Genomic DNA, 12,752 nt, shown 5'->3' with positions numbered 1-12,752 from the left:
TGAGCTCTGAGCAAGCTGGTTTAAGAAGAACGGTGTCCCTGCCCATGGTAGGGAAGTTGGAACTAGATGATCTTTAAGATCCTTTCCCACCCAAACCATTCTATGATTCCATGATTAAAAATTGTCAGTGTTAGGGGACAGTCCCTTCTCAGAAGCACCATAGTAAATTCTGTGATCTATCAATTGTGCTGGTCGTTTCCCTCCTGCCCTTGTTGTTTGCCGAGGAGCGTCTGATGTGAAAAGCAGGGAATCATTTGCCTCACTAACCCATTGCATGCTGCCCCTTTTGAGAGAGAGGCCCCAGCAAGCAAATGCTGTCAACAGCCTCCAGAGGGAGGGACATGTGCCTGCTGCAGAGACTCTGCGGTTTGTGCTTGGCATGTGTCAGCTCACCAGCTGATGTATTTATAGCAGGCTCTGTTACAAGGATCTGACTAACAGTAACAGATCAGATTATGTTTGGCAGTTACACAAATGCTTCCTCCCGAAGCCCTCCCCGTTCCTCTTTGGGACTATACATCACTGAACTATCCCAAGTGTGTGCTGGCCATTAAATGCCACAATGTAACTATACAGTTTATGTGGTTTCCAGGCATAGCTCTTTTTTCTGTTCAGCATTTACTTCAACAGACTATTCAGGCAGTTGCTTTCACTGACAGCATGCATGTCAGGTGCTTAGGACAATATGTTTTAGGCCAAATGTTAAACTGTTTAATTACATTTTGCCCTTTAATTACATTCTACCCTTAAATGACCTGAAAAACACAGAAGAAAAACTTAAGAATAGAGGTGAAATCCATGGCCACAAATGGCAATTTTTTATGCTTTCTGAGGCAAGAAATGTCTTCCAGAAAAGTAGATGACTAATATAAAGATTAGCATGACATTTGTGATTATTCGGGTTAGTTACATGTCCCCTTACTGAGCATTTGACATCCTTCAGCTGATTTTGGAACACAGTTTTATAGCAGAGCTACTTCTCGTATTTCTTAAACATTTAAGCCAGCTCTGCTTTCTGCTGGAACATCAGGAGACTGATCCTCTTTTTCATCTTTCCACTAATCTTCCATTTCTCCCTGCCAAGGCACCTACTTCCCACTCCGTTCCTACAGTATCCCTGTCTACTGCTTCCCTCTCAGCTCCTCTCCTCTCTAAACCCTTACATCAGCAGGAGAAAGACTCACTACAGTTAAAGGTAACTGCACATCTTGAATATGGATTGTTGCAAACCTTCATGTCTATTAAATAACTGCAAGGCTAACACCGAGTTTGATCTTCTCAGATGTACTGCTTTCTCTACTAATATTAAATAACATAAGAAATGGAGGATTTATAGGCCTTTCTCAAGTGAAACACAAGGTAAAACTATAACCATTGTAATACAATTAAATAGTTTAAGGAGATACCAATGATAGGAAAGCAGAAAGCCTTTACTCAATTTCAGGTTCATACCAGGACAGCAATGTAATTGAGTTAATTGAATGAAACAGAACTGTATCCAAGAATGCAGAAACTAGATAACATTTGTGTTTCTGTTTTCAATTTCAATCCAAAGCCTTGGAGAAATGTCATAAATTTCACAGGAAAGCACCACTGCTGAGAGTCATGTTCTAAATACCAATTCTGTTAGTCAAGGACTGGACAAAGATTATTCCCTCTTCAGGACTACAGTTTATGTCAGCATTGAAGCTCTGTGGCAGAAAAAATGAAAACTTGCTCTAGCAAGACAAAGCTCATTTGCAGGGCTGAGTTCCAGAAGATGTGTCTGCTCATGAAAAGGAGAAAAAGTAATATAAAGAGAAACTATCTTAGAAAAGTTATCATTGCATCATTACATCTATGTCATAAATGCTCTCCTTATTCTTTTTTTCTTTTTTTGAGATCTACCCCATTTTACAATGTGCATTCACAGAAAACACAGGCATAATGGTCTTAAAGAAGTCTTAAGATCAACAGATCTATTGGTTTTTTTCTGAAGCAGGGAAGAGACATAAGACTTCTTTCCAGGGCATGAATCTATCATGAGCTTAGATTTGTTCCACCTCAGAGAAGGGGTAAAATAGAGTACTGCACTTGTTTCTGCAGCTTTAATAATGTAGCAGTTGGTAGAGTGCTTTTGGTGCTTTTGCTTAGCCTAATCAGAAAAATTAAAAACATTCCTCATCTACACTGAAATTCTTTTTAGGTGACCTGAATATTCTTTGCCCTTATTTGAGCAAGGTGTGTTAATCTGAGCTGAAAATAAACAGAAGGAACATATGTTCTTGAAACTGTATACTGGTACTTCAGTAACAATTTTTGTTAATTTAAAAATACATATGTATACACACACACACACACACACACACACACATATATATATATATATATATATATATGCTATGTGGCTTAAAACCAAATGGAATACAAGGAGCTATGGGTGGGAAGTGTCACTTCACATTTTGTTGGTGGGAGGGATGTGTCCTCCAAAAAAAGAAGTCTGAAGACACATCCTAAGGAGAAAGGCTGACATTTTTTTGCCTCACTGGCCTCTCTTGGTATCTTTTTCTGCTGTTCTTTTTCACCCCTCTCTTAAGAAGGGGCTGTTTTGTTTTGTTTTTGTTTAGTCACATTCTATTGACAATCACAAATACCTAAGAAAATATTTCCAATATAGCACTCTGCTCTCCTCACATTCCCCCAACTCACCCCTGCCCATGAGATTTCACGTAGGCTGCACACACACCCCTTAATAACTGAATTCTGACAAACGTGAAGCTGATTTGTAGTGATGCTAACAAAATGAGGATACTTTCATAAGTACTTTCCACCAAGTATTTACTTGCTTTCTAAATGCAAATCCAGGGGGTGTAATTTTTTACATCCACCGTTGGTATTTCTAAGGAATTACATTCGCCATTGGTATTTCTAAGGTAGCATTTCTGCTCTGTGTTGTTGAGCTACTTCAGGGGGTACACATGCAATAACTGTTCCAATTGCATATGCTATACATGATTAATTTTCTATTTGTAACATGTAAGGGTGTGTACCAGAGCAGGATACCCTTGGGAAAAAAAGATACAGTGGTAGCAGTGAAAATACTGTATACTAATAGTACCCCTCCTACCTGTAACAGTTGCTTTTTGTTACCAGGAAAAGCATGTCTGACTTGCATGTAGGAATGAAGCAACAGAAATCCCATGGTGCTTCATTCTTAAACTCTCGCTTGACAAAGTTTTTGTGGTTCTTCTAGGCTAATTTAAAGAGGGAGCTATTTGTTATGGGTAAACCTCCTCGTAGCCCAGTGATGACTAAGAGATGCTGCAGCTCACCTGTCAGAGGTCACAGCTATTCACACAGGGTATGGTACTGGGTGCCCAGTGTGCAATAACAGCTTTTCCATGGACAAGGAGCTGTGTCTAGTCTTTCAGTATTTTGCTTTTACCCAAGTGTCTCAATACTATCAGTATGCTGTTTTCTTCCTGTTGTGCTTCTGTGCTATGACTGAGTAAAGGCAACAGGTCTGTGTGTGCCTGAACTTTTTATGTAAACCCACTAGTGTATTGTATCTCTGCAGTACTGCATGGTATTTCCAGTGCTAAAAGGTGTTTATAGTTGGTTCTTTATAGTTAGTCTAGTTCTATTAAAATTACTCCTCTCTTTCAAAGCATTTTTAGTTTATTAAAATTACAGCTTCTAAGAGTCAAAATTTATTCTCCTTTGCATGTATACAGACTGAATTTTTTGTTTTGAATCCATGTCCTTCTTTTCAAAATGTTTTGCTCCTGCTAAATTTCTTTTCACTCAATACTGTCCTCTTCATTCAATCATTCCAGATTTTAATACTCTTTAACCTTTCACTTCTTATCTGTAACATAACCATAACACAACTCTAATATTTTCACCTAGCCAGAAAGTCAGGTTGTTTAGAGTTTGCATGGATTTTGCTCAAAAAGGTAATCTGCATTATGAAAAAAGGAAAAAAAAACCAACCAAAACCACAAAAAGTCAAACACAAAAACGCCACCCTCAACCTAAACAATATGAGAATGAGAATTTGTGGTTTATGCTTTACTTTCAGTTCAGGATTTATTTGTCCTTTGCATTGGTTTCTTAACGTTTAGGTCTTAAAACTGGTAATGGGATTACTTGCTTCCTATGCTGTTTATGCTGATTTTAGGTGATCATCTTTCTGGTGTCTCCCTTTTTAAAATTTGAATCCTAGTTTAAGTTATGCAGGTTTGTGTAACTTCCAAAGTCTTAGCTTTTTGGCAGGCCTCTGTTTGCTTCCAGGTATTGAGGGGACAGTGCTTTCTTCACTAATGAAGAAAGACAGTTCAATCCTAGGAAGGCCAGGATTCTTGTAGCAGCAGACAAACACCATCTAACAGAAAGGCCAACTAGGAATGAGAGCTGTAAAAAAGGGATTAAGTCCTATTTTAATTTTGCACATTACTCCAAATTAATGACATGTAGCCAGTATATTAAGAGGAGTGTACTGATCAATGTGTAGTGTGTTTATTACTTTAATTCCAAAAGTACAAGAGCACATATCATGCACCTAATTTGCATACTCAGGACTCTACAGAACTTTTATATAAAAGTGAAATATCAATCATGCATGAAAATCAGGCATATGACTGGGACCATTGACTTGATTGCACACTCCTTAATGTTTTTGGGATTAGGTCCTGCAATATTTCCCAGGAAACAGGACAGTCTGTTAAACTGAGGTGCAGTTGAAAACTAGGAATCTTTGTTAACAGTCCTTTGTCTAGCCAGTGCAGCTGTATGTGGGAATGAGAGCTTAGGGAAAGAAAACAGGGAGAAAGCTTCTGGATGTCAGCTGGGGTGTTACTGTGGAATGCCTCCAAATAGAGAGCAAGCCCCAAGGTCCCCCTGCTCAGACATACCACCAATCACTTCACCCTGTTTCTCCAAGACTGTTAGCTCTGCAGCAATAACATAGAGTTAAATCATGAGTCACGTTGACTCTTATCCATTTCTACAGTGGTTAATTAGCAATTAACCTTTTATGAAGCATATGCAGAAAAAGAAGATAATACTAACCTACCCAGTTTCTTCCTGGCTTGGTATTATGTTCAAAGCAGCAAATCATTTGTAGCATTGTTTAGGACTTTTACTTCCATTGTTTATAGGAGAAGTCCTTAACCAGAGCTGAGGTCTTTCACATCTCTATGTTTGGCATTCAGCTCAGTTACAGACCTGATGAAAGATTAGCAGCAAATCAGGGCTAAGATTCCAGATTCCAGTCTAAATACAAAGAAGTCTGACTATTCTCCTCTTGCTAGACAAGCCAGCCATTGAAGGAGGTTTACTGAGAACTGTTTGATTTGTAATCTTTACTGTTTATTCTTCAGTAAAAATTATCCATTTTTCTTATACACTGGCAGAACAGAGTTAAGTAAGGGAGACAAGACAGTAAAGAATATAAACTTTTTTTTTTTACTTTGAAAATATGTTTCTGACCTAGCATTCAATAATATGAATTTAAAAAAATAAAAAAAAAAATTTAAAAAAAAAAAAAGTAATCTACCTGCCTGCAAATTTAGGCACCTTTTAAAAGTTATACTGTATAGACTGTAAAGTACAGATTGTTCACAATATTTACTGCATGTATTCATAGAAACTGCTGAAAAGAAATTTAACTAATTTCATCTGGAGATGCTGAGAGGGAAGAGAGGGAAAAGAAACCCAACTACATCCTGTGTTTTTCTGTTCAATTTTTGCAATCAGCCTGGGGATTCTTTACAGCTGCCTTCTCTCTTGGAAGACTGTATCATCTTCAAGAGTGACTGAAATAGTCAAACTAAGAGAGAATCATGGGACAGTAAGACAAATTCCATGGCTTAAAGATCAGGTTGCAGTTTACTCAATTCATGAAAGTGCTATAAGCAGTGTTTGATATCCACATTCCCAAAACAGATATGGTTCCCAGACTTGTCTCTACAGAGTGACCAGAGGGCATCCTCAGTCAACAGAGAATACAATCCCTGCTCATATCAAGAGCTTTTCCAAGCAGCTGCTCCTGCACTTTTCTGGCCCCAGCCAGATTCTTATAAGTCAATGACTTTCTAATCAGGATATGGTTTCTGTAGAAAGTTAGTATTTTTCATTTCCATGCATCCAGATGTATTGAATATTATTCTCAGTAATGCTCCATGAAGAAGGAACATAGTTCCTTTCAAAAAGCTTTGCACTGGAAATACAGACTATTTTTTTCTTTTGAAGTGTTAATTGTTACAGTGACACAATTAAATGTATTCTTTCAAAATTGTTTTCTGTTCTTTGCCTCCCAACAGCCCGCATGGCTTGAGATGAAACAGAATTAGTTAAAGCATAGCATGTTATGCCTGCCAAGTTAGTACTCTCTGTATGTAATGTAAATTGGTATGTTGTTCGTCTGTGAATATTCTAGATTCTGCCATTATGTAGAGGAATTTAATTTCTGCTTATCTAAAAATGTATTTCACCCAAAAAATGTATGATGCTCATCAGTTGCATCTGATTTTTCTAATGTTATTTCTGTTTCACAGTAAAGAGGCAGCAGGGTTCTATTCCAGCTTTGTACTATGCTATAAATAGAATGGACTGTTGGTAAAGTTCAGAGTTTTGTTTAATTTTTATTATGACCTCCAAAAATCAGATCTTTAAACATGCCAAAATTCAGTTGTTTGTCATGTCTCTTAAGGATTTCTTGTGAGTTGGAAGGGGGGCAGAATGGGCCATGGTTTTACACAAGGTAGAATATGGACTCTTGAGCAACTATGTGTTACACCCCTATTCAACTATTTGGACTTTAAACTGCAAATCTTTATTACATTTCAAATCATTTCATTTCAGCCACAGCGCCCTGTGCTTTCTCATGAAAATATACACAGTGGGGGGGAACCGTAAGTATAATTCTTGTCTACTAAACCAAAACCTAACATTTAACTAACAGCCAGCACGACATCAGATAATTTTTCAACTGGCCAAGTACAGTTATGAAGAGATTTCAAGATTTATAGATAACTGCATGATGTAGGAAGATAGTCAAGAAAGTCCCAGAGGGCAAAGCCTTATTTGTTTAATTTTACATTCAGTGCAGCCAGACATGGCAACTTAACAGTTCTCCATTGTCTGTACTTACAGAAGAGATTTGACTTTTTCTATTCTCTCCAATTTTACATCTCAGCAAAATGACAATTACAGATTCAACACTGATTCAACTGGTCTGTTTTACTGACTTGATACAATTATTCAGAAACAGTTCTGGATGTGAATAGAGAGAAAAAAAGTAACTTGATAATGTTGATCACAGGAACACAGGCTCACACTTTTTGGTGTGATTTACAAGTGCAATTCAAATATAAGATACAAGAAAAGCTTTCCTCAAAACTGGAGAAGAACCTGGAACTCAAGTCTTTTTTACAATGTTTGGGATATTTCATTACTGACAGTTAAAATGCAAGTTCAGTGCAAGATTGTCTCGAGATCCCCCCCAGCCTTGCACTCGGGTCCTATTTCAGTGATTGCTGAAACCAGCAGCCATTCTTCCTTTAGCATCAGAGCACTTCCACACAAGCCCTGTTAGATAATTTTTCATAAAATGTACCTAAGGTTTATTGTTTAAAAGTATTTTTAAGTTTTCCTTAGTCATTTGAAGACGAAAAAGAGGGACAAAAAGTTACCAGATACATATACTACTAATACATAATTAGATTTGGATATTCAGTCTCACTAAAATCACAACTTCCTGTTGGTATAGTTGAGCATACTGAAGCACCTAATTCAGTTTTCAAAGCAGTAATTTTCCAATTCATTTTGTTCAATATATTATAAGTAGTTCACTTATATAGTTGACTAAACTTATTGATTCCTAAAATTTAAAAAAAATTATTAAATTTATATTTAAATTTATACATAAATTCTCTTGAATATGTTTTCTGTCACTATTGTAAATGCTAGTAGAGTTTTCATACTTACAAAAGTCTTAGCTTAGCATAGAGAGAATGAAATTACTACAAAAGTGTTTTTTAGATGGATTATCTAGAAATTACTAAAATTCAATCTCTAAAGTACAAAGAGAGCTCATTGGTAAGTTCTTGTTACTGTACTTGAGTAAGTACTTGGCTTGAATCCTATTCATGACCTATTGAATCTGCAAATCTTGTCCCCTTGGAAGCTGCTTTTAATTATTTTTGGAATATCACCATAGCTCTGCTTTCCTGGAATGATGATAAGCATAACAGCAAACATTATTGCCACTTAGTTTTTTGCACAAATTGTTCTTACTCCTGCCACACAAATTGCCAAAGGTAATTGCTTAAACAACCAGTCTCTAGAGTAAAATATAAAAAGAGAGTTGGGGGGCTTGGGAAGATGACTGCCAGTGACAAGAAATTAAGGTGGTTTTCTTTTTTTTCTTGGAACATTTTCTTCTTTTCTAACCTCCGAACCAGCAATGTGAAAAATGAGTGTGGTTTATTTAAGATGACCATCATGAAACTAAACCTAGCACTAGTCTGTATAGAGGATTTTCAAATTGGGCTTTCAGGAACTGGAGTTTTTTACTAAAGTAAACATCTTATTTAAGCCATGAAAACTTAGCCAGAATGATAAATACATCAATGAGCAAGATGTCCTGTTTGTACTGGGGAAAGTGTAATGATGGTATTAAGGTTTAAAACTCAGTGAACTGTTCTAAGATAAAAGAATGGATACAATTATGTTTTGCTTCAGTAATCTGAAATTAAAACTATATCCTTTTCCCAATTTCTGCAGTTATACCCTGCTTCTTTTTAGACAGTCAGTCTAAAAGGCACAGTTGCTTAGGAAAAAAGGCCAATTCTGTCTCTGCAGGACTCACAGGCTTGTACAACAATCTTCCTGTGGGCTGTCAGCTCAAGAACCTTCAGTTCCCCCTAGTGAGAGTTTATTCTTTCAATTCAAAAAACTAATTAAAAAGGAATTTTAATTGGCAAAAGCTGGAAAGGAATGAAATACAAAGCATTTAGTAATTGCACACCTCTTGCCATTTATCCACCTTACATCCTGCAATTTGCAGCCCTGGCCAGGTGTAGAAGCACAGCTCAGGGATTGAATATTGAGTTTCCATCCCTGTGTCCACTGATTCGATCCAGGCCTCTCCATCACTCTCATAGATGGCTGATCTGTGTAGCACTGAAGAGCCAGGGAGCTCCCCCAGCTACAGTGACAGTGTGTGAGAGCTGCTGTCCTGGGAACCCTCGCTTGTGCTGCTGCTGGCTTCTCAGAGCTTAAAGGCAGAACCACAGTGCTGACCACAGAAGGTTACAGGGCTAGCACATCTAGACTCTCCTTTAGAAGTCCTTTGTTTGGTTACTGAACTATAAAATAACACTAAAATGTTTTTAAAAAAATGTTTTTGAAATAGCTGGTTGAGGAGCCATCACGCTTGCTGTTAAACCCAGTCTTCAGTCTCTCATGGGTTGCCTTTCTAATGAAGATTTTATTTATTTTAAGTTCCTCACCTTCAAGTCCACCAGGCAAAAAAAAGTCAATTTCCCCTCTATTTGCAAGAAGTGTTTCTTCTTAATGTTTAAACCAGCTCCTTTACTTGAGCAAAAGTGCAAGGAACTCTTACATCTTTTTAAAATGCCTCATTTGTCCTATTTAAGGTTTCAGGCTCTATATAACTATACTCCTAGGAACGAAGATGAATTGGAGCTCAGAGAGGGAGATGTCATTGATGTGATGGAAAAATGTGATGATGGATGGTTTGTGGGTATGTTTTGATTCGGTTGCTTCTTCTTTTTTTCCCCCCTGACCTGTGCTACCCTCTTCGTGTAGCGTCTTTTAAACCACTTGACTTTTGGCTTTTAGTGTAATAAACCTGAACCTGGCTTTATCAGGAGAAATCCCAAGCAAAATCCACTGAAATTAGCAGGTGATTTTGCACTTTTGTCTTTTAAAATTGATGCCAAATTGACACAAGGCTCCAGATTGTTATACAGCATTGCTGTCATTTGTGACACCGAATGGACTGTGTATTACTTCTCTCTTTATAAAGGCCAGGTAACTTAAAACCTTCTCACAGGAATACATCCACAGCATTGATCACTTGTGAAACCCAAGTATTACTGAACAAACAACAATTTCATAACCAGGTCTAGATATGGTAGCTTAATCATTTCATAAACCCTCATGCACAGAGCAGCTAACTTAATCATCTGACAAGTTCTTAATATTTTAAAAATTCACATTATTTAAATAGACTTATGTTGTTGAAGTTAAATTATTTCTATGTACCAAGAATTTTAGCACAGCTTTTAATCAGGCGTAACAATTTAATCAAATATGCCTCTTCATTTGAATTTTGCTTCCTGTGTTACATTTTGTTAAACCTCAGAAATAAAATTATATAGTATAAGGAAGTCTAGTTCATTCTGTTTGTGCAATATTAAACATAAAAAATTTTAAGGCCATGCTTACATAATGATTTTCTGTTGTTATTCCCATCTTTCATCTATTGCTTCTAATTTCAGGAACCTCAAGAAGAACCAAATTCTTTGGTACTTTCCCTGGAAACTATGTCAAGAGGCTGTGAAATTTTTTTTTCAACTTATTTATGCTGCATCTCTGCAACACATCTGCATAAAGCTGCTAGAAAACATGCTACGCTGGCCTTCTGTTTTCTTGCTTGCAGTCTCAAATAGAGGCCATCTAGTTCATCCTCATCCCATCCCACCCGCCAAACGTTCCAGCAGTATTACAGCAACGACCACAGAGTGAATAACTAAGCTTTTCTGAGACAAGAGAAATCATTTCAACATTTAAATACTCCCTGCTTTAAAGTCTTTTCATGTGAAACACAGTAAGAAAAGCCTGATGACAGGTACACAAATGAGTTGCCATGGGGGGTAGGGGGGAAGGAAGAAAAAATTAATCTTGGTTTGAACATTTGTGGTACTACCATGAAGTCTGGTGGGATTTTTTCAGCATGCATGTAATACAGAGGAAAGTTGCTGTTTACTATTTTTAAAAAAATTAATTTTACACATTCTTATTAGCTTGGCAGCATTTGTTGCTTCCACATTGCTGTGTCACGGGTTTGCCTATTGTACTGGTTTACAATGTATGACAAACTATAATATAGATTTTTTGCCTGCACTTGTATGCTGTAACAAATGCACAGTGATTGTAAAATTCAAGCAAGCAAAGTGAAAAATGGAAGAACTGCAAGTGTTCTGAACGGGTGCAATGGTATTGGCTAAATCTTTTTTCTTTTTTTCCCTAATGAAAAACAGTAGTGAACCTGTAGTGTTTTCTGTTAAAAAGTAAGAAGTGCAAAAGGCACATAGACTTGGGAAAGAGGATTTAAGGAAGAGCAAGACAGTGCTGTAAGCATAGACAATAATAACCTGCTATTGATGTCTGATATTAAATGGTTGTAATCAAAATGTTGTAATAGTAAGCAACATGAAGTGTAAGAGGTTAGTGTTTTTACTTATCAGGAAATTAAAGAAGCAGGAAGGTAAACAGTGTTAGTGCAAAGGATTGTTGGATTTTGTTTTTTTTCTTTCCTAACATAGCCACCTGAAAAATATTCACAAGCATCATGTACTGATTTATTTCACTATATATGTGTATGTATGTTAATGAAACCCAAGTTACACATTCTTTTTAGTAATTTAGACAGGAAAAAATGTCACAAGTATTAAAACGGATATATTTTAGAGGTGTTGGGTTTTGGTTTTTTGTCTGAATGAACAAGTGTTTGAAAACAAACATTTTCCATAAGCAAAGGTAAGCATAAACAGCAAATGAAATTAAGGCACAGTATGATAATGACTATGGCTTTATAAAAATAAAAATTTGGATTTGGTTTCTTTGGCACCTTATAGATGGCAAAAGCTTCTGCTGCATTTTTCATGGGTAAAGGATCAAAATTATCAAAATGTATGTAGTCTCTGTAGCATTTTGTACATAATTTTGTTTTTTTGTACAGAGCCATTTGGTTGTTGATTTTTAAAAAATTAAGTTTCTTATTTGCCCTCTTCACCTACAGAACATTTCAATGCATTTTTCTTTTCTTTCTCTGTTTACCATAAGCACATCTGGATAGTGCAATTCTGTAAGATAGCCTTTTATGCAAAATTTTATTAATTAAAATATGGTTTACCAGCCAAATCTAAATGTACATATGTCTTTATTACTGAGAAAGGTCATTAAGGCAAGGGTAAAGAAACATCTTTGTGCAGCATACCTTTATTATTGCAGATTTCATGGCAAAAGCTTTATATTCAAAGGCTTTCAATTTTAAACTAGATCTGCATGCAGCTTTGCTGTGAGATTAATACTATCTTTGATGCCATTTATGATTGAGGACTTAAATATCTGTTGCCTGTGATATTTAAAAAGTACTGTTTCTACTCTGTATCTGATTTTAGAAAAATGCAGGTTTTTCATACCTGGGTTTCAGGTAATTGACTTTGAATTCCTACAAGCAAAAGGTCTCTGTGGTTTTTTTTTTCCTTGAATAGACTTCTAATAAATTTTGCTTGGAGTACAAAACTGTTTCCCCTATCATTTCTCCAAATACAAGTAACTTATCACTTAAGTATTGCAAAGTGCTTAACTCTTCAAGCTTATATGCAAATATCAGTACACCTTGTACTTACACACACACCCCCCATCGAGCCTACACCAGTTATATATATGTGCCACTAGCATTGCCTACACAGCTCTCACTTGGTCCACTTCCCTGTCATCCCTGAAACACCTGAATG

General features: G+C 36.6%; 1 protein-coding gene across 16 annotated transcripts in view; it reads left to right on the top strand.

Annotated features, from left to right (window-relative positions):
• SORBS2 (sorbin and SH3 domain containing 2) overlaps positions 1–12,537 on the top strand; it is a 142,022-nt gene extending 129,485 nt beyond the window's left edge. For 14 of the 16 annotated variants that reach the window (XM_041427826.1, XM_041427823.1, XM_041427815.1 and 11 more), the window contains 3 exons: positions 6,844–6,893; positions 9,642–9,748; positions 10,509–12,537. In XM_041427826.1, coding sequence (XP_041283760.1) covers positions 6,844–6,893; positions 9,642–9,748; positions 10,509–10,570 — 219 coding nt within the window. In that variant the 3' untranslated portion in view covers positions 10,571–12,537. Of the gene's footprint in view, positions 1–1,084; positions 1,196–3,232; positions 3,341–6,843; positions 6,894–9,641; positions 9,749–10,508 lie in introns of all 16 variants that reach the window. The other 2 variants (XM_041427817.1, XM_041427816.1) reach the window with 1 other exon arrangement.
• The last annotated feature ends 215 nt before the right edge of the window (positions 12,538–12,752 follow it).

Source organism: Onychostruthus taczanowskii, unplaced genomic scaffold (genome assembly GCF_017590055.1).
Source record: "Onychostruthus taczanowskii isolate IOZ18803 unplaced genomic scaffold, ASM1759005v1 scaffold12, whole genome shotgun sequence".
Classification (NCBI taxonomy): Eukaryota; Metazoa; Chordata; class Aves; order Passeriformes; family Passeridae; genus Onychostruthus; species Onychostruthus taczanowskii.
The sequence above is the reverse complement of the archived record's forward strand: the minus strand, read 5'-3'. Positions and strand labels throughout refer to the sequence as shown.